General features: G+C 44.4%; 2 protein-coding genes across 3 annotated transcripts; both read left to right on the forward strand.

Moving 5' to 3' along the window:
* The first annotated feature begins 7,590 nt into the window (after positions 1-7,590).
* mgp (matrix Gla protein) lies at positions 7,591-22,202 on the forward strand. 2 transcript variants are annotated; one of them, XM_054760618.1, is made up of 6 exons: positions 7,591-7,759; positions 7,836-7,982; positions 20,637-20,744; positions 20,834-20,863; positions 21,523-21,622; positions 21,716-22,202. In XM_054760618.1, the coding sequence occupies exons 2-6, from the start codon at positions 7,940-7,942 to the stop codon at positions 21,873-21,875; spliced, it is 441 nt and encodes a 146-aa protein (XP_054616593.1). In that variant the 5' UTR covers positions 7,591-7,759; positions 7,836-7,939; the 3' UTR covers positions 21,876-22,202. The 2 variants fall into 2 exon arrangements, with proteins under 2 accessions (XP_054616593.1, XP_054616594.1); XM_054760619.1 differs by lacking the exons at positions 7,591-7,759; positions 7,836-7,982 and adding an exon at positions 19,379-19,503.
* A 1,158-nt stretch (positions 22,203-23,360) lies between these two features.
* Positions 23,361-24,755, forward strand: bglap (bone gamma-carboxyglutamate (gla) protein). The gene is made up of 4 exons (XM_054759984.1): positions 23,361-23,464; positions 23,691-23,933; positions 24,201-24,285; positions 24,381-24,755. Exons 1-4 carry the CDS (start codon positions 23,407-23,409, stop codon positions 24,481-24,483), a joined length of 489 nt encoding a protein of 162 aa, XP_054615959.1. The 5' UTR covers positions 23,361-23,406; the 3' UTR covers positions 24,484-24,755.
* Positions 24,756-25,249: the final 494 nt, after the last annotated feature.

Raw genomic sequence — 25,249 nt, forward strand, 5'->3', positions numbered from 1 at the left:
AACATTTCACAACCAGTCAGATTTTTTCATTACACTTTTCTTAAAATTAATGTTAAAATCTCGTCTCGTTCTCGGGGACACAGTCGCGTCCCGTGCGTTGGGTGTCTCGTGACACCCCCAGCAAATGGAGAAATAAAAACATGGAAATGATGTGGAATTGTATGTGTTGATGCTTCTCAGCATTCACACGGTACCTTTTTGCTTCCGCCTCGCAGCTACAGAGAATTCATTCCAAGATGTGGAGCAACGTCAGCGCTGCACAAACCACCCAAAAAATGCCTTTTTACACACGGATTCAACCACATGGATGAGGTCAGAGCTTTAGCACCTTGAACCAGTTGCTGGCAGTGGAGCAGCTTTGCGGCTGACACTTTTACTGCACATCCTCCTCTACACGCTTGCTTATGTCATTTGAACCCTCACTGAGGCCACCTCTGTCGTGCGAATGGTTTAACTGATTTCAAACAGGCATGCTGCACATTGTTACATTGAAGTAGGAGTACGCGACCTGTGCATGTTCAGTAGTGATATTGCTGCTCATAAATGTGTGTGTGTGTGTGTGTGTGTGTGTGTGTGTGTGTGTGTGTGTGTGTGTGTGGCTGGCCGTGTTCCGCATGCATATCATCCAAAAGCGTACAGCCAACAGAAACGAGATTCCACCTCAGAATTTCAAAGAAGTCAGCACAGGAAGTCCACTTTATTCAAGATTCAAGAGTTTTATTGTCATGTGCACTTTAAAACAGGCAGTTCTACTATGCAATGAAATTCTTATTCTGTTCATTCTCCCAAGAAAAGAAAGAAAAGACAAGAAAGAATAAGAACATATGAAACATATATACCAATAAAGTAAGCAACAGCAACAGAAGAGACATTAATACAGATAAATAATACAAATAAATAAATAAATAAAGAGCTATGAGTGTGTGCGTGTGTTGCATGCAGCGTGTGTGAGTGCCTCGTTGAGAAGCCTGATGGCCTGTGGGTAAAAGCTGTTTGCCAGCCTTGTGGTCCTGGACTTCAAACTCCTGTAGCGTCTGCCTGACGGTAGGAGTGTGAATAATGAGTGTTGTGGATGTGTGCTGTCCTTGATGAGGTTGTGTGTTCTTCGTAGGACTCTAGTTTTCTAAATGTCTTGCAGTGAGGGGAGGGCTGCCCCAACAATGTTCTGTGAGGTCTTGATCACCCGCTGGAGTGCCTTCCTATCACGTGTTGTACAGTTACCGTACCAAACAGTGGACTAAGAAAAAAACCAGGACATTCATTCTAAGAAAACAAAGTTATGAAGAGTAAAGAGCAGAGGAAAGACCAATTTAAATTCAATTTTAATTCTATAGCGCCAATTCAAAACAGAAGGCATGTCAGTGCTTCACACACGGAGCAGATGTAGAATCATAGCAACATAGAGATATCTACTATTACCGCTTCATTTTTCAGTATCGCATCAACCTCTCAGGATGGTGTGTTTGTTGTGTCTTCTTCCCAAATGTAATCTATTATTCATACAGAGACCACTGTCATCCTTTCTTTTGCATATAAACTGCACAGTAAAGTCACCGCATCGTTTTACATAAACCATTTTAACACACGTTCAGCTCATACGCAGACTCCCGCGCTCCCTCACGCCTTTAAACCCAATCACGTTAAATTATTTAAATGCTAACTAATGAGTTTTCTTGCAGAGAGAACCAAATTATGCCTTCGCTATCTGCCAGACTCTTTTACGCTTTGAAGTGCACCAGCCTTGCATGCTTCTTCAGTTTGAACTTTTCATCCTCACGTCAACTTTGGATGCCTTTTCTGTTTGCGCTGACCATATTTTAAGTTCTAAAGTTGCAGGAATGTACATTATGCTAACTGTTTGCTGTCATGCAAGGATTTTTGGATGGATGTGTAGGTTTTTTTCTTTTCTAGCAGTGCTAAATGGCTTCTTTGTTGCTGCTCCAACATGTTTATGCACCTCCTGGGATGTTGCGATCTCTGCTTTGTGTGTCAGTGTTATGTAAGAGTTTAAGAAGCCTGACTGATAAACTAATTGAATTCTGGGATTGCCCCGAATCTCCTTGCCAAGGCTTAGAGTTGTTTCCATCATGCGTCAGTCTACAATCATTTTCCAGAACTGTTAAGCCTTGTGGTTCAACCTCTGTTGAACTCAGATTATAGTTTAATCCCGCTTTTAATGTGTTTCAAAATTAGCATTATAATAATGGAAAAATAATCTTTTTCTGGTCACTTTTGGGCTTTTCCCTGTCAGGGGTTTGCCACACCGAGGCAATCCCATGAATGGCTTTGGCTTTTACTTTTTACGCCGGATGCGGTGGTGTTTAATTATATCAGAGGCTAATTACATGACATAATTACATATTTATCAGTTTACTTACCATTTAAAATGAATATTTATATATTAATTTATTCATTTCGAAATTTAACAACTTTAAAAACATTTTTATGTATAATAATTGATGTTCTGTTTAATTTTTAGCTGTCTATTTACATCAGTAGCAGCCCTAAATGACATTTAAAATAATGTATTATTTACGCCACTTTACTTTCCATCATGTCATGGATACTTATTAATGATCATTGTAATGCAATAGTTTGTTTATGAGTGCAGTATGTATTTATGTAAAGGAGAACACTTGACCATATTTTATGTCAACCCAGACAAATGAAGGAAGCAGAAGATGAGACGAAGTCTTAACAGCAGTATGAGAATATTTCTTGTTGCTGAGCTGAATTATGAATGAAAGTATGCATACTTTTTGCATTTGGAAAGCATGCAGGACCTCCGACTATATTAATTCATGCAATTTTGAGTGAGAGTGCACTGTAGGCACAACGCAACCACACCATCCCAGTATTGGGCAGATGCATGGCCATGTCAGCATGATTAAATACGTGTCTGTCTTTTAACACAACTTTGCTGGAGAAGTGAGTGTGGACCGTGAAACTTTGCAACCATGTCCCGCCCTTCCGGCATGCGCCATTTACACGGGCTTTGTTCCACCCCTGTTACGGTAGCCTGGTTTGTGCCGTTTATACACAACAACCCGGAGCAAATATGGGGAAATACCAACTTTAACTCTTTGGAGTCCAGTGTAAGATTTTGTGTTTTTATGTGTAATGGATGCCAGCTGAAGCTTTAAGAGCCGCGTTGGCCATTGAGTTGACAGCTCTGGCTTTTTGCTCGATGGCTAGCGCTCTCAACTCTCATTCTGCAGGGCCTGGTTCCAGGCACAGTGCTGGCTGGACCGGGCGGGTTACATACGTAGTCCATCATGTGCGTCTTTGCGTCAGTTGGCCACTTGACAGCAGCGTCTGCAACCAAGCAGTCTGGAATGCTTTGATTGATGGTGTCATGTTTCACCGCATCGAAAAATGAGCAATAAATGACACAATCATGGTGAATATAATTGGTCATAAGTCTGGTTTTACTTGACCGATTTACACCACTTCAAGACTGCGATGCAGTGTGACGTCTGCCCTTTCGACGCAAGTTGAAACGACCGGGAATACTAGAGGAATACTAGGTTGCGGACTCCTAGGAATAATTGAAATATCATCCATCCATCCATCTTCCGCTTACCCGAGGTCGGGTCATGGGGGCAGCAGCCTAAGCAGGGAAGCCCAGACTTCCCTCTCCTGGCTTCTTCGTCCAGCTCCTCCCGGCGGATGCCAAGGTGTTCCCAGTCCACTTGAGAGACATGGTCGCGCCAGCGTGTCCTGGGTCTTCCCCAAGGCCTCCTACTGGTCGGACATGCCCTGAACACCTCCCCAGGGAGGTGTTCAGGGCTGACCAGATGCCCAGGCTGACCAGATGCCCGAGCCACCTCATCTGGCTCCTCTCAATGCGGAGGAACAGCGGTTGTACTCCCGAGTTTCTCACGGATGGCAGTGCTTCTTGCCTTATCTCAAAGGGGAGCCCAGCCACCCTACGGAGAAAACTCATTTGCTGCTTGTACCCACGATCTCGTCCTTTCGGTCACTACCCAAAACTCATGACCATTGGTGAGGGTTGGAACGTAGTGGGTGCCTTTCAGCTCAACTCCCTCTTCACCGATGCAGAGTCCAACATCACTGCAGACGCCACATCATTGAAACATCATTTAATCATTAATTTGCTGTACGGCTTGTGCGAAGGGCGGGCTACACCCTGAACTAGTCTCCAGTAAATCATAGGACATATACAGAAAAGCAACCATTCACACTCCCACTCTTCTTAAACGCGCCCTGTTTTTGACTGGTAACCAGATCAGGGCGTTGCCCGCCATTCGCCCAAAGTCAGAGAGGGTTGACTATCGCTCCGTGTGACGCCGAACAGGAGAAGCGGTCGAAAAAAATGGATGGATGGACAATCATGACAAGGCCTTAAGATACATACTTGTATATGTTTTGTTTATCTGCAGAGTAGCAATCAACAGCTAAACTCTCAAATGTCTCTGAGACGGTCACAGTGACATGAAAAAAATTAGCTAATCTTTGTTGGTTGGTTTAGCCAGCTGCTCAGAGAGGGTCAAGTGCAGCAGAGGGAGCAAACACTGGTTGTTAAAAAGGGAAATGTGTGCAGAGTGTCAGGCTGGTAGGGTGAGGGACCTGTAATCTGGGTTTTGGCTCCCATTGGTACTAAGGAAGGACACTTATTAGATTGGAGAGGTGAGCGTTCTCTTCTCAGAGGGGGAGTCTAATTGGATATAAGTTCCTAAATCAGGGAGCGTGACATTATCATGGCGAAGAAAGTCACACCGGAGGTGGATGGTGCTAAACAGGCACGAAGCAACGGTAAGAGTTGTAATTAGTGGAGGCTGATGACGAAATCCACCGATACAGACTGGATGCACACGAATGCACGTACTGTACACGTACAAAGCATGCAGTGTTTCCCACAGGACGGCAATCTGTCTGTGGCGCTGTGTTGGGAGCGGGCAGATGATGTCATCGTCTAATTGGTGCACAAATACAGATATTTTAAAAACACGTCTTTTTCTATGCGTTGTGTTTGTATGTGGAAGGGTGAAGTCATCGTCTTATGGGTGTTACGCCTTATAACACGCATGTCACGACATTGGAAACAAATAATAAAGATGATGTTTCCCGGGCTCCATGGTGGTGTGTGCTGATTTTCAAGATAATGCACACATAATTGTACATCCCATATGTCACTATAGTGCTGATCAGATGTGTTGTATTGTGCGACCAAGTTTTCAGGCTTCTGATTGACCAAAATGCCATGCATGGCAGCGGGTGAATGTGTTTTTGTGTGGTGCCTGTTGAGTTGTGTTGAAAAGCAGAGTTGATGCCCCCTGCTGTTCAGAGTTGTAACAACAAGCTACACAGATAGTCCCATTTTAATGGGGTAATGAGCGAGGGTCAGCAAGTAGCGGTCCAAATTTCTTTGTGGCAGGCTGCAAATGAATGTATGGGAAACACGGTGCCATGCACGCAGAGAATGCCACAGTACATGCTGCCGTGCATGTTTCCCTCACCAGTTGTCTTGATGCCTGCTTGTCTTGGCCGCTATTCCTGCTCTATAGTACTGTCCCTTGAGAAGATAAACCGTAATAAAATGGGAACTGTGCGGATAAAGAATGTGCCAGTGGTTGCAGTATAGAAACACATAAAAGATTCAAGAAGAAGCGGGAGCTGAGTTGGGTAGAAGTGAGTAAGCAAAAGGTTATTCAGTGTGACAAGGGCTCGGACGCAACCTCCCCGCCGCCCCTCCCCGCCCCCGGCAGAGTCTTCGCACACCAGAAAACACTCGAACTGAGGAAAAGTGTTTTTGGTGCTTTCACTGTGAGCAGTGTAACCGGTCACGTTATTCGTGTCACTTTACACTCCGCGTTTTTGTCGGGGAGCTGCAAAATGAATCATTAAAAAGACTTTCTGCTTGATAACACCTAAGATGGGAAACACATAATAACATTGTTTTTGCCTGCCGTATAATATACATCTATTCAAGACATGTGGCGATACATACTGAGGCCCAATATGCTTATGGTAATGATGATGCATTAAGCATCTCTCATGGCTTCACGTCTCTTCAAAGTCCCTCTATTAAAGCAAACACATAAAACCCCTGACACAGTTGGATGGATTATAGTGGCCATCATCGTTGCAGCATTATGCTAATGAACAAGACGAATGCTTCTTACAGTGTTTATGACTCCAACCCCTTTAGTCCCACTTTTTTAGAATTATGTGCGCGTATTCGTGCCATTTGTGATAATGCACTCATTAATACACATCCTCAAGTGGCCATTAACACCCCAGAAGTCAATGATGATGCACATAGAACGCAATATGGTGTCAGATGTTGTGCAACAATAAACATCATAATATGCAGTATTTTACAGCACATCACACGGCATAGCCACAAATCCAACTAAATACATCGGAGTAATAGTATGTCACCGTGTAAGGCTCAGACCACACAGCACTGTGGATGCAAATATGGAATGTGACCCCATCGCAGCCCTGTCCATGTGACATATTGCTTCAGTGTACTGCATGGTGTATTGATGAATACCGTACAATGTGTGCCTTCTCAGACACACTGAGGAAGAATACCATCTGTAGCGACTCTCCAATCTTGTCCTACCATTTTAGTCGTTACAAGGTGCAGGGGATCCAGGTCATAACGTGCTCCAGATAAACAAAGTCCGGACAGATGATTAGGTATAGTCTTGTTTATTGCACAATGATGAATGAATGAATCGGTTGTTTATAGAGTGGTGGTTTATGTCGTCAGGTTGTATGTATGGTGAATGTGGAGGTCTGATGCAGCGAGCATGAGTGGAGCTGATTGTCCAGAGTCTGAATGGTTCGAGCGGTAAAAACCGTGTGACCTCCCGTCACCCCAAGCGGTGCCCTGTCACTTCCGGACTTAAATAGTGTGCCTCCATGCCACCACCAGTGGTCAAACAAAATATAATTCCTTCAAAAAAACTAAAAGACCAGCACCAAAATAAGCCAAAGTCAGACTGTTAGAATGAGTAATGACCTCCTGCAATTTCCAATTTTGGGGCTACAAGCTCGCCAGGTTTTTTCATAGTTCATGATTGGCTCCTGTCAAATAAAAAGATGAGTGGTCCTCACAGACTCGTGCGAGCCACAATGTGCCATTTTATGACATGGACACGTGCGGCTTATATACTGTATGTACAAATCTGTTTTTTCCTCTAAATTTAGCAGTTGCGTCTTATACACCGGAATTTAGGGTAGTTCAGTTTTTTGGACTTCAATATGTCTCCCAAGCGGCAGTGTGCCAAGCAATATTGGTTCTACCAATCTAAAACGTTTAACTGTCACGACCATCATTGAGGATAAAGATCACTCAATGCCAAATAACGCCAGAGGGGTCATGGATTTGGTGCGCTGTTACAAGGGAGGTTTTGCAACAGATAATCCATCCCAGAGTGTCTCTGTCACAAAACCTTTACGTGAAAAGACAAAAAGCATGTTTTGAGTAACTGTCAAGTGTAAAAGTAAGACGTAAAATGCAAATAAATCTCTCGTGCACCCAAATACCAGCTGCGGGCATGCTGAGCCACGCTGTAATTTCACTGTAATCCCACTCCCACTGCTGCAATGTGCAGCAACACCGCAGCAGAAAAAGGTTAGAGTGAGAACGAGAGCGAGACGGGAGAGCAAGGCTTGAAAGAGAGAAGGAGACAGATGCAACAAAAGCCAAAGAAAGACTAGAAAAGAAGAGCGGGGAATTACTGAAGAGACACTGCAGCAAGGAAGAAGCGCAATGGAAGATGAGGTAATAGCACTTTCCACTCCTCCCCATTTTGGCCTGTCAGAGCAAATATCTCATTACTAGGCTTGCTTTCTGGCAGCTTTCAGGCAGGCAGCGAGAGGTCAGGAAAGCTCCGGAGAGAAGCGCTAACACCGAGGCTCTCATCCACCCTCACAGTGTGGAAAGACTCTCCAAAAAGCACCCATGAAGAGATGCTGTCATGTAGTTAATTGTTACAACTCAAAAGGTAACATATTCCTGTTTATGTAGCCAATTGCATCGCGTGGAAAATGTCCAGCGTAGCCTGAATTTGGTGTTTGAAATGTGTGAGAAGAGCTGTCACCCACAGAAGGGGACGCAACATAGACAGGAAAGTCACACCTTAAATCAGGGGTGTCGAAACTTTTTCCACCGAGACCCGCATACTGGAAAATCCAAAAAAGAAGTGGGGGGCCACTTTTATATTTTTATATATATATATATAAAATAAATTGTGAACTTTTTGCTTTATTTTGATGGATTTTGCTGGAGGTTTTTTTGTTTAATTTTATTTCTACAATATGCTGCGGGCCAAATTAAAGAAAAAAAACTCAACTAAACAGAAATGGCCCTCAGGCCACACCTTGGACACCCCATGCATTAAGTGTTTCATTGATAATGTATATATACTGTATATATTTTTTAAAGATAATCAGTTGTGTAAATGTTCAAGCAGCGTAGTCGTGTAGTCTAGGCTCCAGCTCCCAGTGACCCTGAACAGTGTAAGCGTGGGAAAGTGGATGGATGTGTCAGTGTTGTTGTACTTCCTTCACAACAGTAGAGGGCAGCACTGTGGTGGTCAACACTGCTCAACATTCAAGGCTCAACGCTGGTGCTTCAGCAAACTATTAAACATTAAAACTACTAACAATTATTTAAAACTGCATTCAAAATGCTACAGCCCTCAAGTATGAATAGTAACTCACCTTTCTCACCAGCAGGGGGCAGATGAGGGCCACACTGTGGCACTGCAGTGGTTCCCAGCCAGCCTGTGGCAGAGGGGGCGAAAGACGACAAGTCATTGGAGTTCCTCGCTGCCATACACTTGATGACACTTGACCGTTGTGCACACTGCGGGCATTCCAGCGGCAGCTATGAATATAATATGCGGTTTTGGTGGACTTCAATGTGTCTGCAACATTTTATACGAGCGTGAAATCCACACGGAAGGGCTTTAGTGGTAAAACCCTGAGCTTGCTTTAGAGGAATACTCTAATTATACACCATACGTTTAAAACCCACCGTGCAAACCTTTCAATGATTACGAAATCTAATACTAAGAATGTTAAAGGGGAAGTTTTATTTTGATATTTTGAAACTATTTAGGCACAGTTTCTCAAGTCCAGTACAGTTGCAGACATACCACTACTATAAATGTATGTGTAAAGAGTAAGGCCTTTGAAAACAAACAAAGAGAAAGTTTAGGCATTATTTATTTAGAAATTAAGGACATGTAAAGCAATAAAATACTATGCCGTGGTAATAATAGAAAAATAATCCTGGATCTGCGCTGTTTTTGCATGATGCTGCTCACTAACAAGCAAAAAGAAATGAGAGGAGTAAAAAAATGGCACACAAGCCAACTGAGCAACTAACATACAGTGATATACTGAAAGTACTTCAAGGACACTGAAAATAACTAATTCAAATATTTATTGGCGGCTAAATCTATCTGAAAACATTCATTGGACATCGAGACACAATAAAACCCACTGGACATGATGCCCCCGTAATGTAAATCATTTTATTTTAGTTTGAAGCCCCAGTTTAGTTTTGGGTTTCAACAAGAAAAGCCAGCAAACCACTTATTTTATTCCTAGCTGTCTCTGGTATGCGTGGATGCTGGGTTAGGTAGGCTTTTGCAAGCAGCGGTTTGGGTGAGTCTTCAGGAGATGAATGGACGTCAATATATGGTTCTTTTAAAGTGTTGTAAAGCAAATGCGCCGAAGATGGAATTATTGTCAGGCGTCCCTGCCCGCTTGCCTGCGTGTCAGCGGTCGGCTGTAGACGAGGCGCTGGTTCACTGCGCTGCCTGTTGTGTTAGTGGCTGAAGGCTTGTGATTATACTGACCGCTTTTGACAACCACAAAGGCAAAGAAATACCCTGAGGGAGAAAATGATTTTAAAAGCGAGTTAAGGGGGAAGCAGCACTTTAAGAGTTGATCCCAATCGTGAAGAAGTCATCAAATGTGAGTGACAAGCTAAAAGTTGAGTGACAGAGGAATTACAAATTGGGGTTTAGGATCAAGCTGCTTCGATTGTGGTCGTTTTACACTAAAACTTTCACTCCGGCCGTCTATCGCATCATATTCCATATCTGGCTGTGCACAGTCAGCGCAAACTTCTACTGTAGGTTTAAGTTTAGACTACCAAAACCATGTGAAGTCAAATCCAAGATGTTGGATAATGAGCAGTAATGCATAGCCAAGACAAAAGGAGCGCAGCAATGGCAACATTTTGTTTGCAATGTTTAAAAATGGAGGGCAAGGCAGACAATAAAGTTAAGAGAGGGATGGGGAAAAAGAGAGCAGCTTGTTGCTGTTGGAGTGCTTGTTGTCCATACGAGCATCACAGGGAAGTCCTCCAACGTAGATTGCAAAGCATAACGTACTTACATGGGATAACAGTCCTCAGCATGACATAAACACAGCAGCTGTCCGCGGATGCAGCTTGTATTGAGACCTCTTCAACTCAGGGCTGTCCAAATTAATCCAGATTAATTCATTTGCACAATTCATGTGATGAAAAACATTTTCTATACCGCTTGTCCTGTGAGCTTCTGGCAAGACCTTTGACTGGATACTTGCGTACGGTACTTCCATTCACACCAATGGGCAGTTTAGCGTCTTCAATTAACCTAACAAGCATGTTCAGGGCTGTCAAAAGAGATTCATTTGTTTGCATCAAACGTTTTTATCAAAAATGTTCATGCATCCATCAATTTTCTACACCACTTGTCTTCATTGGGGGTCACGGGGGAGCTGGAAATCCATGCTTCAATGGCAGCATGACTAACTCAGAAATTATGATTTTTATGGTTTTCAGATGACCTTACTTTGCTATCTTACTTTGCTAGCTTTGTTGTACAGCGAAACCTCGGTTAGCGTACGACCCAGCGTTCGGTTCGGTCGGGCTTTTGGTTAACTTTGGCCAAAATGTTGCCTTGGTTTGAGTCCATCTTCAGGTTAGCGCACAATATGATACACATATTGTCGTGTTATTAATACACTATGTGTGAGTCCAGCTGTGTTCTCAATATGTTTTTATCACATCATGTTAGCAGCCTATTAGCTATTAGCAGGAAAACAGTTCCGTCTATGAAGTCTTATGATGTCATCAGTGGTTGTTTACTAACAGTCATACCACCTGTCTCAAAAATCTTAAAACAGGACATGCATAAAACCATTGGAAATGCATGTAAATGACGAGTAAAAGGGATAAATGAACATTTAAGGTACTTTCATGAAGTCGTGATTGTTGCCAAAGACACGCTGTGGCAGCGAACACAACACTGACACCACCTTCTTGTTTTGCCATGAGTTAATTCCTGAATTCAACAGCATTTCTCACCTTCTTTGTCAAAATGCTGGTACTTGGAAACTCTCTCTGCCCACATTTAGGGTTGTTTTGCAGCCGTGATCAGAGACTTGAGAAACACCATTGAATTCAAGAAATAACTCATGGCAAAACAGGAAGGTGTTGTTCATGTTGGTCTTGCTGCCACATTGTGTCTTCAATGAAGACATGGTACTTGTGTCCACGGCAAGCAGCTTCCTCCCCATCCTTGTTGTTGTTCCGCAGCCTGAACCCCATCACCCCAACGTTTTTGGAGGAACTGATGTGGTCTCTCTGGTCCAACATCAGTGACAGATTACCTCACAAATGCTCCCCACTAAAACCCTTCATTTTAAGACCCTTCTGCCCACACATCTTTGGAGGTTTTTGGTGTTATGTCATGCACTGAGAATACAGTCAAACCTCAGTTTTCGTTTCACGGTTGGCAGGTCTGCTCACTGTATATGTTGTATGTTGTGTGTTGTGGGCTCCCCGGGCACCTTCCGTCAATGGCACCTCAGCAGTCGTCTGTGGCAGTTTGCTAGTGAATGCTATCTGATGTCGGGCCTTGTGAATGTGTGCGTGTTACATTCCTGAGCCGGTAGGTGGGTGCAGCTTGCGTATTCTGCAGATGACTTTGTTAGAGTTGGCAGCACAGAAGAGAAGTGGGGCACCAAGATAAACGGCCCGTACCGCAATAAAAAAAAAAAAAAGAAAAGAAAACTTGGATGGTGCCGTTATGAGAAATAGAAGCTGAGCTATGCAGCAACAGGATGGCAAACATCCACGCACACACACGTACATGTAGGCCTACACTGTACATCCACACAGTCACAAACAGACACACTGAAGTGAAACGGCAAAAATTGTCCTGAAACAACCTTGATTTTTGACACATTGTACACGCGTTGGATGGCTTGGGCTGAGTTTGTGTCAAAGCAAAGTGTCAAAAGAACAATCTAGTGGCTGTGGGATTGTGGATTCATGACCCAAATGAATTAAAAAACAACTAACACTTCCAAGACAAACAATGAGGGAGGTTTTGGGGTTATCTGTTGTACATCCATCTGGATCCCACACACTCAATCTTGTGAAACCTCACAGAAGAATAAGTCCAGATTGATCCTGTTGCTATTCTTTGGTATCCATGTGATCTATTTCCTAACTGGGATTATATGTTTTTATGTGATATTTCTGCAACAGGTTGGCTGCGGGAGTTTGTTTACAGGGCGGAAAGTGACAGGAAAGCATCCAAGCAGCTGCTCTTCTTTCCCCACCAACACTCCGCTTGACAATTTAGATGATTTGCGACTACGAGGTGTTAGGTGACCACAGTATCTTTGGAAACACAATGTCTGCAAGTCTGTTAAGTTTGGTGGCGATCATGGCGTTGATGAGTGTAGTAATTTTGTGAGGCTTCAAACACGGGGTCCTCATGTCTTCTACTGTACAATTAATAAACGCAAAATACTCCTCCTGCTACGGCAGGACAACCGTAACTCAAATGACTAAGTACTGTTCATAAGATTATCACAGTTCGGTCATTTGGGAAGATCCAGGGTACAAGATTTATCTCAGGGTACTTTTCATACAGTGGACAACTACGCCCCATTTTAGAAGCACATACGTAAATTCCCCCATGAGCAAGAGCCTGGCAACAGCGGTGATTAAAAAAAAAAAAGTTTTACTCCCTTTAAAAAAAAAAAAGAGGAAAATCAGACTCAGGAAGGGCGGCCCGCTGTCTGTATCAATTGGGCTGCAAGGTGACTGTTAAGGGGAGGCATGGATTCAAACATTTCAAATATGAAATTGATAAGAGCATGCGATGAAGCCGCATGACGGCCCTGCTACTTAATACAACACAGCATATAAGTGTCCCCACAACAGGATGACCTCACAGTAAAGTTAGTAAAACATACCTGTCAAACCCCCTGTTAGCTACAGAGAACTCCTATTTTCCCCTTTGCTCTTTGTTTAGAGATTCTTTTGTCGGAAGGGTTCCCTTTCCGTCACGTTTAACATACGTAATGGATGCCGGCAGAGATGGCGGTGCGTGTAAACCTCAACTCCTGACACTTTCAAGAGCGGTGCTGGATGACGAGCTGACAACTCTTCCTTCTAGCTCATCAGTTCCACAGCTCAGCTCTCATTTAGTAGGGATAGGTGGGCCCGCGTTCTGAAATGAAGCTAAACCAAGTACCAGCAGGCGATGTTGTTACTGTCATTGTCTCTTATTATTGCTTATTGTCACATTAGCTTTCTCTTTCTGTATTTTTGTTCTTCCTCACTGCTTCCTCTGTCTGTCCCCTCTCATACCATGTACTGTCCGGTGGCAGTCCTAATAAACTGTAACACGGTCACAACAGGAGGAGTACTGTATTCCAGATTCAACTGCGGCGCAGTAAATCTTATAAGTAATAAGTCGTACAAATCACTCATACCGCATGACTAATCTGCCAAACGGGACAGGTTAAAAAAAGCAGAAGGACGACCATCGAATGCTTGATTTAGAGCGTTTATAAAAATAACTCACCCGTGTGTCCAGATGGGAATAAATATATTACTTTCCAAAAGGAAAACACTGCTCTGGGACTTTTGTAATTAGCACATTTGCCTTTCAAGCCTTGTGCTCTGATGAAGAGTGCTCGTTGGCCTGAGCTGAACAAAATTTCCTACCCTGTCCACCGCCCCATACATTTAGACGTTGACATTGACATGGCAATATTTACGGCCGTGAGACAACGCAGCCACCAAGGGCTAAGAAAGGCGGACAGTTGTGCGTAACGTCTGTCCTTCGTGCAGTCTGGCCCGGATCTTCCATCGTTCCATGAACTGGCACGCTCGGGGAACATGCTTACATCACCAGCTGTTTTCACAGACCATCTGAGTCACTCACTTCCCTTTCACTGTTTTCTAATACATTTTTTCATCCTGAATTCCTGCAAAGACCATTGAAGAAAAATAAGCAATAAAAATAGCAGGCAGAATGTCTTGCTGCCGCAGTCGAGGTCCAAATACGGCAACTGTTGTTGACTTTGTGTTCGTCTGCCCGAGCCACAGAGCACTATGAGGTACACCTGCTTGACCACCTGGAGAAACAAGCAAGCCCAAACAGGTTGCAGTGTGTGTTTTTGCAGACATTAGTAAAATAATTTGCTCATTGGTGGTCAGACCCTCATTAGGAAGTGCAATCGTTCCTTCAGCGGTCCTCTTTCCACTCATGAAGCCTGGCATTCCATTCTCAGCGCTTTGGATCGATCGCAACTGGTCTTAGAAGATGTTTCAGAGCAGGCTTCATCAGTTCATGCTGAAAGACTAGATAGGACAGCTCTAGTATCTGATGAAGCCCGCACGGATGACAGGCGAAATGGCTCCTAAGACAACCTGAGGAGTCCCGTTGCGATCGATCGAATGCCCTGAGAATAAGATGACCTGGGTTCCATTCCATTCCATTTGCTTCCACTTATGCGGGTCGCGGGTTCAGCAGTCTCAGTAGGGAAGTCCAGACTTCCCGGTCCCTGGCCATCTTTTCCAGTTCCATCAGGAGGACCCAAAGGCATTCCAACTCCAGCTGTGAGACGTAATCCCTCCAGCGCCAGGGAGGCGTCCGGGGGGCATCCAGTCTAGATGCCCAAGCCACCTCAACCTCAACTCGATGCAAAGGAGCAGCGGCTTGGATGACCGAGCTCCTCACCCTATCTTTTAGGGTGAGTCCAGCCACCCTATGGAGGAAACTCATTTCAGCCGCTTGTATCTGCGATATCGTTCTTTCGGTCACGACCCAAAGCTCATGACCATACTGTAGGTGAGGGTGGGAACATACAGTAGATCGACCGGTAAATTCAGAACTCTGCCTTCCGGCTCAGCTCTCTCTTCACCCCGACGGTCCTGTGCAGCGACCACATTACTGCAGACGCTGCCGTGATCCGTCTGTTGACCTCACGCTCTAACCTTCCCTCACACAATGACCCGCGTAAATGAGAATATTCACTTCAATAAAATCTAAATAAACGAGCCCCAGTACCCTATATGTAACCAATTTACAGCTGTATGGATTAGGGTGACCATATTTTCATTGCCGAAAAACCAGGATGCTTGGCCGGGCAATGAGATACAGTCGTCCCGGGCAATATGGCGGTTCGATTATTGCTCCCTCGCTATGTCGCGCTTTTTCAGAAAATGAATTGATAAACAGTCGCTGTTTTGCTGTAGTTGCCGTTGTGCATGATGTCCCCAATTTTACACGACTTAGACTCTGCAAGCGTCAGAGCATTAACTCCGAGCAAATGTTTTGCTTTTTTGGGCTTTTTGTGGCTTTTTAGGGCTTTTTGACAACACTAATTCAAAGAGCCCCCCCCCCCCACTTGGATTACATGACATGCAGCAGAGTGCCCTCATGGTGCACAATTAATGGCCCAATGGAAAACAGTGACCACGTTTTTTTTTTTTTTTTTTTTTTTTACCCCTGTCCTGTCCAGCCTTTAAAGCAGATAGAATTGTAGATCTAAATGCCGTCAAGTGCTCAACAGATTTACTCTGCCAGGGAGAAGTGTGATATACACTTCCCCTGTCATACAAAATGTATTTGACTTTGATGCTTGTTATAAAGCAAATTTGGAGCGACCGGACCGGAGCAGGAGGGGACAGAGAAGAAGAGAAAAGGAAAGGGGGGGGGGGGGGGGGGGGGGGGGATGAGAGGGGGACAACAAAAAAAAAAAAGACAGAGACAAGAGACAAGGACAAAAGCAGCAGCAACAACAATTGTGATAGAACAACAGAAACATACAGGACAACATCAGCAAGTTGTCTGTGACAACTATCAAGACGAACAAGGACATAAAGACAAAACAATATCAACAACCACAATGACAAAGCTGTCAGTGACAATCACACATAATAGCAGTCATGAAATGATGAACTATGATAGTGATCACAATGACAATACTGCATTGAAACAGTCACACATAATAGCAGTCATGAAATGATGAACTATGATAGTGATCACAATGATAATACCGCATTGAAACAGTCACACATAATAGTAGTAAACAGTGACTACGTTTACATGCAGTCAATATTCGGGTTTCTGAAACATTCGGAATAACCTGTTTACATGCGTGATGTGAAAACCCCCCAAAAAACACGGACAATGTCTCGACGCACGGTAAACGTGTTCTTCCTGTTTCCAAAAACAACACCAGCACAGTGGATAATGAACGCCTTGGTCTGCATTTTGGTGCTGGTACTGACCCGCCACCAGTACTTCATCTATTCTTCTGTCTCGCTTTCTTCATTAATGGAAGGCGAGAACGTGAAGAAATAGGAAATGGAGCCGGAGCTGTGCCATCCATATCCATGCCACATCCCCAGAGCCCCCGGACACTTTTGAAGATGCGTTCGTAGAAACCCTGCTTCGCGTAACTGCTTGCGCACCTTCCGATAGATTTGACTATTGCGGTACTTTGTACCATCAATAAAAGACATAATGTTCCTGTCTTTCACCACACTAACGAGCGTTAGTGTAAATGCTTGACCTTGGTCCAATGAGAACGCAATAAAATACAGTTGAACTGACTGAAAGGTGGGCAGACAGACGAGTTCAGAGGGCCAGCCAAGGACTAGATAGGAGTGATGGGTGGGAGATTAGAGAGACGTAAAGGTGGACAGCCAATGAACAGAGCAGATCAGAGTCTTTGGAGAGGGCAGCAGGTGACGCTGATGAAGTCTGGACTGTAGCCTTGGATCCAAAAACAACACGACTGTAGGATGACTGTGAGGTGGCAATGGGGCTGTAAAACCCTGGAAGACTGAGGGGGCTTTGAAGGCTAGACTAGGCAGTGGGCGCAGTGGGATGACCAGACTGTTTGCGGGGAAAGACCAGGAACTGAAATGTCTGAGGAACACACTTGAAAACCTGAGGAAGCGCCGCCTGCTTTGCGCTGAACCTGGCAGACTGGCTGTGTGGGGGTAGGCTGTGGCTTGTCGCTGGAGGCCAGGTGTGGGGCCCCCAGGGGGGTGTCTGCAGGCTTTTAGACATGACTGGGAGTTAATGGACTTGTTGTGTTCATTCATCCTTCTTCTATGCAGCTTATCCTGTTTAGGAGCACAGCAATAACTTGGTCAGTCACAGCCTGATTGTGGATGCAGTGGAATCGATGCCACGCCAACAGGCAGCTATGTGAACCACTACGATCACGTTGGACCTCCATGAGGAGTATGGCTAGAATTACATCAGCACTTAGCTCGCAGGCCAAGGCGACACGTCTTTTGTAGGAAGCACAACAAATGACACCAAAAACCTACATTTTCAGTGAAAACAGTCAATAACAAAATAAAAACAAGGTCCATAAATGTCAAAACAAAGATGTTATTTACAATTGTATACTGTTAGTCATACATGGGTGTGCTGGCCGCCTCCCATCACTTCCTGTTTTTTACTGCTCAAGTATCTCAACACAAGCAAACAATTGTCTCTCTCGTATGCTTTACCTTACAGAGCGGACATTAAGTGGCCAGCACAGGACATTCATTGTATTACCTGGGCTTGGCCTTCAAGATGGGATGAGAGGCTCAGACGGTTGGGAGTATCGCTCGTAGAAGAAAACAAAAAATACCGCCAGCAGGCTCCAAGTCTTTCTTGTTTGTACACACAGCATCAAGTTATTAGTGCACGTTTGTGTGGTCAGGGGAGATTCTGCTTGAGCATTATTCTGGAAGGCTTAGCGCCGCATTGACAGGTACGGCGGAACCCGCTAAAGTCAAACGCTTATATCGACAACCCGTCTTTGTTGACCAGCTCAGGTCCTACTATGTTACAGTACATGCCGTTCTTCTTATTACTACAAAGTATCTGCTTAAGTTGGCATCGGCACACGTGGTTTCTGTTTCACTGGTGTCCACACCAGTCAGCCAGTCCGAGTGGGGTGTGGGGGTGGCGGTGGATGGTAAGCTGGTTCCACCGTACCTGGAAGCAAAACAAGTCCAAAGTCATTGTTTACTCCTTCATAGAGCTATTTAATATAGTCAGCGGGTGTGTGTGTGTGTGTGTGTGTGTGTGTGTGTGTGTGTATGTGTGTGTGTCCCCACACCCTAGCATCTCAGACACAATATCATGTGCTATCTCTGGCTGTCATGCCCAATCTCCTACTCGTGTGCGTCTGCAGGCTGTATTTCCACCTTAATGTTTATCTGTGTGCGTGTGTGTGTGTGTGTGTGTGTGTGTGTGTGTGTGTGTGTGTGTGTGTGTGTGTGTGTGTGTGTGTGTCTTGGCATCAACCATTCCTATTCTTGTTTGTTTACTGTTGGCAAAAATCAGCTTTCACTCAACTATTCCGCTTCAGCCAAATGTGATTTGGTGTTACATAACGCTCAGATACACACCATAATCTCGCTGCTGCATCGACCTCAGCATAGTTGGACTGGCGAGACGTCGGTGGAAATGCGGTGCGAAGCTTGGCCGTGAAGCTCCCACATAAGCACTTCTACACCCCAGACATGCTCACAAATATGAGCTGTAAATCCGAGTGATCGCTGCTTTAAAGTTGCACCTGAAAGTTAGTTTTTTTCCTCCGTTGCCCATCGCAGAGGTCAGTGGCCCAGATGGGAACACGGCTTCCTTTCATGAACGCCAGAGGAACGTTTCAAAAATCCCCCCCTCATGTAAATCTCTGGCGACTTGCTCTCTGAATCACGCCATCATCAAGAACGTCTGCCCATGCTGTCCCACATATGAATTATGGAGGCCTCAAAGTGGCCTGCATGCATGCGTGGACGGTGGTGAGTGTTTTATATCATTTGCTGTCAAATGGCAGTGAATATTTTCATGTAGCTGCCATGAGCCAGGTTCGATGTCCCCGCACCAGCCTCCCTTTGGCCTGCTTCTGTTTACCCCGGTGTGTGTGTGTGTGTGTGTGTGTGTGTGTAGTGGTGAATCATGGGAGCAGGGGAGAGAGTGAGCTAATACTCTGGTTTGAATAAATGGCGGAAAGGAGGGCTGATCACATGAGAAGGGAGGAGAGAGGGCAATTGGGGGGGAGTCGGTGGGTGAAATGAAAGGATGGAGGGAGGAGAGGTAAGTATAAAAGAAGAAGCACAGAAGAATTAGGAAATATTCCTCAGGAAAAATAGACCGACTGATATTTCCAAGACTTCTCACTCCATACTTATCATAAACGGTGAGTACATATTAGGGAAATCATTTCTGAAAAATAATTGTAGGTCATCAAGAATTACGTATTAATAATTATTATTCAATGTATTTGATATATTTTATATAAATATGTGTACAATTGTATTATTTACTGTGCACTATGCAATTGAAATGTTATTTGAAATATTATTTTTGTACATAACCTCAACATGCCAGATCAAGTCTGGATCTACAGTATCTTTTTCCATGGAGGTGCACACATTCTCACCGTGGGGGAGCTGCTGGGGCCATAAACTCACTCGGACCCCGACTAAGAATTTAATGACTATTAAATTCAGCAGACGGTCTTGTCAGCGACTCAAACACACACACACACACACGCACGCACACACACACACACACGCAGCTTCTTTTTGAACTCGGGCCTGCAGGCTTGCAGCTTTTGCACCCACTGCTCTTGGGTTTTAAGTGGAGCCAAGATATGCTTGAGGGGTTGGTGTTATAAACACTGCGAGTGAGTGTAAGCATGTGTCAGAGTCTCCCGTGGGTGTGTGTGTGTGTGTGTGTGTGTACCGTATAATGAAAGCGGCTATTGACAGTGGAAAAGGGGGGCCTGCTGGAACTGAATCTTATCCAAATCCCACAAACAGAAGTCAGGGATGAAAGCTCTTCTGCAGCCCAGGCCTGCAAGTACAGTGTGTGTGCATGGGCGTGCTGTTAAAAGGGGTTTAAAAAGTGTTGAAAACATCTTGGATTTGTGTTTGCACAGGTGCTCCACACCTTACAGTGGACCAGTCAGTTGTGCGTGCATGAATAACAGTGTAGAATACCTGCTTATTTGTATTTATCATCTCTTTTATGCCTTTAACCTGAAACATATCCAGTCTTCTTCTCGTCCCTGGAACACCAGCGGCTCTTCTTCACAAGTATAGGCTCTTGCTGCACAATCCTTGTGGATTGGCTCTGACTTTGAGGGTTTTCCGTTTGGTTTTATAAATATAACTAAAGATATAATTGTCCGGTTTTTCAATGCTGTATTGTATACCACATGAGAAACAAAAGAATATATAATGCCTATTTAGCTGTCGGACTCCAGCTTGTTTTTATGCAGAAATGCACATTTGCAGCAAAGGCAAATAAAAATATCTTTTTTTCCAGGGAAAGCAGGCCCAAAGATGAGGAGCCTTGTTCAGTGTCTGTTGCTGTGTGCCGTGCTCTCGTTGTGTGTCTGCCTTGGCACAGGTAGAGCTACCCGTGCAAATTCAGGTACTCATTCTAAGATTGTGCATTCCCTTGTAACTGCTCACAAATGCACTTCATCATCAATGTTTCACCCTGGTCCGTGTCTTTTATAGACTCCAACGAAAGCACGGAGTCCAGTGAAGGTGAGCAAACACAAAGTCATCACTTGCGTCACTTTCATGTGAAATGAGTCTGTGAAGATTGGCATTCGTCCAGGCCGCTGTATTCTCAAGGCAGTCAATCGATCGCAGCTGGTCTGTTCAGGTTGTCTTGGAAGACGTTTCGCCTCTCATCCGAGCAGGTTTCATCAGTTCATGCTCAAAGACTAGGTGGGACACACACCAGTCAGACTAGATAGGACAGCGCTAGTCATATAGCCTCTAACACATGAACAAAGCATAGCCACCTTGGTTTCAGGTGGGTCCATGACCATCATTACATCTGAACAGGATGCTAACAAAGGTGATACCACCCAAACGACCATCGTTGGCGGGCGAGGCCCCACTCCATTGTATCCTAACCATCGTCATTTGACACCATTAAAGAGCCAACCATTCCTGTCCGAACCTGCCTCCTCCCTTACAGGATAAATAAATGGGATCTTGCACCAGGCTCTCAGACTGGAGCTGTCCTATCCAGTCTGAGTGGTGTGTGTCCCACCTAGTCTTTGAGCATGAAGCGATGAAGCTCGGATGAGAGGCGAAACGTCCTCTGAGACAACCCGAAGAGTCCAGTTGCACCCGATTGAATCCGCTGAGAATGAGAAATGAGTGTTTCTGTTCAGTGAGCATTGTGGTTTCAGATGTCTTCGTGGCCCCACGCCGAGCCCACTCCTTCATCACACCACAGAGAAACATCTACAACCTACCCAGAGGAAACGGCTTCAGCAATTACTTTGGCAGGTAAAATGCACACCCGGGCACGCTCAGGACAGAAATGGCACAAAAAAACAAAAAAAGACTCAATGCTTCCTCTCGGTCATCTGAACGCACCAGGAGGGTGAAGACTCCAGCAGAGAGACGTGCAGAGACCTGCGAGGACTACTCTCCCTGCCGCTATTTTGCCTACCACAACGGCTACCAGAGGGCCTACCAGAGATACTTCGGGAACCGAGCTCCACAGCGACCAAGACAAGCTTCCTCTCGTCGATACTAAACTCCCGTCAAACACAAAACTGTCCTCTACATCCGGATATGTTTGCCACATCTGCATTCCACCTATTGGGACTTTAAGCTCTAGTGGATATGATCATGTTTTAAACTGGCGGTGCTTCGGTAACACCACAACCCGTCATTATTAACAAACACAGCCACGATGCATTCCTTTGTATAAACACAGGATAACCGCTCTATCCAATGATCGCACCTTCCTAGCATTTATGAGCTGTGTGTAATGCGTTGGCTCCCTATGTATTCACCTTTTGCTACACCTTTATCATCCATTATCCGCCCACAGCGTCGCTGTCAGTGACAAAATAAAAGCCCTCATGTTTTGTTTGTCTTTATCCTGGGTTGCCTCTTCATTGAGAGTTTTTGCAAAGAAGGCAGCAGGGTGGTTTAGCGGTTCCCGCTCATCGGAGACCCTAAATTGTCCACAGGTGTGAATGTGAGCGTGAACGGCTGGTGACCGGTCCAGGTTGCAGCACGCCGCTTGCCCCAAGTCAGCTGGGAAAGGCTCCAATACCCTGCAACTCTAAGAAATAAGAAAGCCGTTTTCATTGCTGCAGACTATCACTCAACCGTACCGGTCATTTCCGCATAAAACGTTTTAATGATTTCTTTTTCTGTACTTCCACAAACCCACAAATGAGCCAATCAAGATGTCCTGGAATTGAACTCAAAGTCTGTCACCCAAAATGCAGCCAACTTCCACCCAGACAGTCAAATTACATCCTGTATAATTCCAGTAGTCCAGAACCTTATCCAGACCGAAAAAAGCAACAAGACGAGCGTGAAAGAAGACATTTAAGTGTTTTATTAATATCAAGACTGAAGTAATTTGGCGTAACTGAATGTTGATGCAACACTTGATATGAAATCATGCACTCTTTTACTTTGGGTAAAACCTCATTTGTGCGCTTTCGGTGCATCTAAAATAAAAATCTGTGTGTGAGTTCATGGGCTGTGCTAAATGCCCGTTGTGACCTCGGTGTGTGGCATACAACCAGGGGGTTGTCTGTGAGCATCCGACCTCTCCAGGCTGGTCTATGACAGTGTAACTTCAACACATCATGAAACCTGACATTGAAATTGACTCAAGAGTGTTTTTCTGCCTTAAAATGTTGCGTTGTCTCATTTGGTGTTTATGCATTTTATACAATCAAGAGAAAACCCTTCATCAAGCATAGAGGAGCGAACCAGCAATTTGTTCCTCAGCATCTGTTAAAACAACCTAACCAGCGTGGGCAAAAGTCTTAAGAGAAAAATAGCATTTGCTTTCATTCAAAAGAAATCTCAACCTTTTGAAAGCTTTTGAGAGTTAACGAATTCTGCGTTTTTTTTTTCCGACATGACGATGGGATTTGGAGGTGGGAATTTCGGCATCTTGTGAGTGATACATGATTCCCTAACCAATCACATTGTGAGGGCCATGTATATAAGTTGGAGTTATCTTTGTATATGTCCTCACAGAAAAGAACAACAGAACTCTTGATCTCTTGAATCCTGCTCGTTGCCTGACCCTAAAGATGAAGACTTTGGCCATCCTGCTTTTCTGCTCCCTGGCTGTCATCTGTCTGTCTTCAGGTAAGAACTCCTGGCAAAAATGGAATTTGCACGTCTTTATCGGTCTGCTTTCATGACAAATAACGTCCAGTTTCTTGAAATAATTTCTCACTCAGCATTTTTGAACAACAAAAAAGCGGTATAGAAATGTGATGTATTATTATTATTATTATTATGATACTGTGCTATTGTTATGGTCAAATACATCACTTGCCAAAATGTCAAAATAAATACTTGAATTTTACAGACTCCATGGACTCCCAGGGTGACGATGACAACAACGGTCGCCGTAACAACTATCGTCTGTACGACAGCTACGCTCGCCATGACAATGGCTACTACGACAACGGCCGTCGCGACAATGGCTACTACGACAACGGACGCCGCGACAATGGCCACTACGACAACGGCCGCCGTGACAATGGTTACTATGACAACAATGGCCGTCGCGACAATGGTTATTATGACAGCTACAATAATGGTCACCACGGTAAGGTCACGATTTTACATTTTGAAAGAAAATCGATAATACAAACACAAGTGATACAAATTGTCTAAAGCAGGGGGTGCTAAAATCTAGAAATGCAATTAAACAAGAACCAGCAAAAGTTGATATCAAATATCAAAATGGCCCCCGAATCCTTGGATATTTGTGGAAAAAGTGGTCTAATATAACTGATTAGTGTGTTTATTAGTTCTCTATAATCATGTTTACACAATCTGCCGATAAGCTAAAGTGAACGTGCGCCATGTGCAGGTGTGTTTGTGGATCAGAGGCAGGCCGCCGCCGTCGTGCAACCCAGGGCCGCTCCTCGGGAGCTGACCTTGACCCAAGTGGAGAAGTATAATTCACACTACAACACACATCACTTACAAGTAGCAGTGGCATCTTGTACCCAGTATGTGTAATACCTTGTATCCTTCTGTCTCCACGCAGCCTGAGAGAGGTGTGCGAGTCCAACGTGGCTTGTGAGCACATGATGGGCACATCTGGAGTCGTCGCCGCCTACAACGCCTACTACGGCGCTGTTCCTTATTAGAAGCCAAACCACGACAATTGGCTCCACCATTATCACTTCATTTGCTTTTTAATGCTTTTTATATCACCTTCTTCCTTGTGGTCAAACCCTCAATCTATGCAAAGAACCCCTCCGCCCCCCCCCAAAAAACATGCAAAAACATGCCCGACAGTGCACTAACTGCGTGGGAGCAGAGTGAGAGGAATAGCACTGGCATGTGAAATGATTTTTCCATTCTGTACAGACCAACACAGATTTCTATATGATTCTATCACCGCTGTCAGCCTGTAGAGTAGTGTGATGAAGAAGTAAAAATAATGAAAATCAATGTGTGTGTGTGTGTGTGTGCGTGCTTTGTCATTTGTCCTCACGTGTGATAAATAAACACTGTTGAATTGTTTAGTGCGGTTAAAAGAGTTCAGGTAACACTACATACAGCATTGCCGTCACACTTGTATCATATTATGTCATCTTGTTTCTTTTGTAAATTTCACTTATTTCACCTATGGGTTAAGAGTATAGCTTCCTCAAAAGTAGTCCAGCAGTAAGATTATTTGGTGACTCTTGCTGTTTCCACTACTGCGCTGGGATAAATCAGAAGTCAAGCGTGGCGCAATGCATGTAAAAATGTTTCATGAAGACAGGACATTAATCCCAACAGGCTCGGTTTAACACGAAAGCAACCTTTACTGCGTTCAAACAACATAAAACAGTGAAATGTCTCCCCCTGCTGTGTATTTCGTGCACATTGCGCAACCTCTCGTTGCATCACCATAGTAACAGCATC

Source organism: Dunckerocampus dactyliophorus, chromosome 18 (genome assembly GCF_027744805.1).
Source record: "Dunckerocampus dactyliophorus isolate RoL2022-P2 chromosome 18, RoL_Ddac_1.1, whole genome shotgun sequence".
NCBI classification, from domain to species: Eukaryota; Metazoa; Chordata; class Actinopteri; order Syngnathiformes; family Syngnathidae; genus Dunckerocampus; species Dunckerocampus dactyliophorus.

What these genes read in the sequence shown, in the direction of transcription:
- bglap (XM_054759984.1), top strand. Translation starts at nt 23,407, where the DNA reads ATGAAGACTTTGGCCATCCTGCTTTTCTGCTCCCTGGCTGTCATCTGT. An exon ending in TGTCATCTGTCTGTCTTCAG is followed by an intron (nt 23,465 to 23,690) that starts GTAAGAACTCCT and finishes TGAATTTTACAG; the next exon opens with ACTCCATGGACTCCCAGGGT. An exon ending in ACCTTGACCCAAGTGGAGAA is followed by an intron (nt 24,286 to 24,380) that starts GTATAATTCACA and finishes GTCTCCACGCAG; the next exon opens with CCTGAGAGAGGTGTGCGAGT.
- mgp (XM_054760618.1), top strand. Translation starts at nt 7,940, where the DNA reads ATGAAGAGATGCTGTCATGTAGTTAATTGTTACAACTCAAAAG. An exon ending in AGCTACCCGTGCAAATTCAG is followed by an intron (nt 20,745 to 20,833) that starts GTACTCATTCTA and finishes TGTCTTTTATAG; the next exon opens with ACTCCAACGAAAGCACGGAG. An exon ending in AAGCACGGAGTCCAGTGAAG is followed by an intron (nt 20,864 to 21,522) that starts GTGAGCAAACAC and finishes TTGTGGTTTCAG; the next exon opens with ATGTCTTCGTGGCCCCACGC.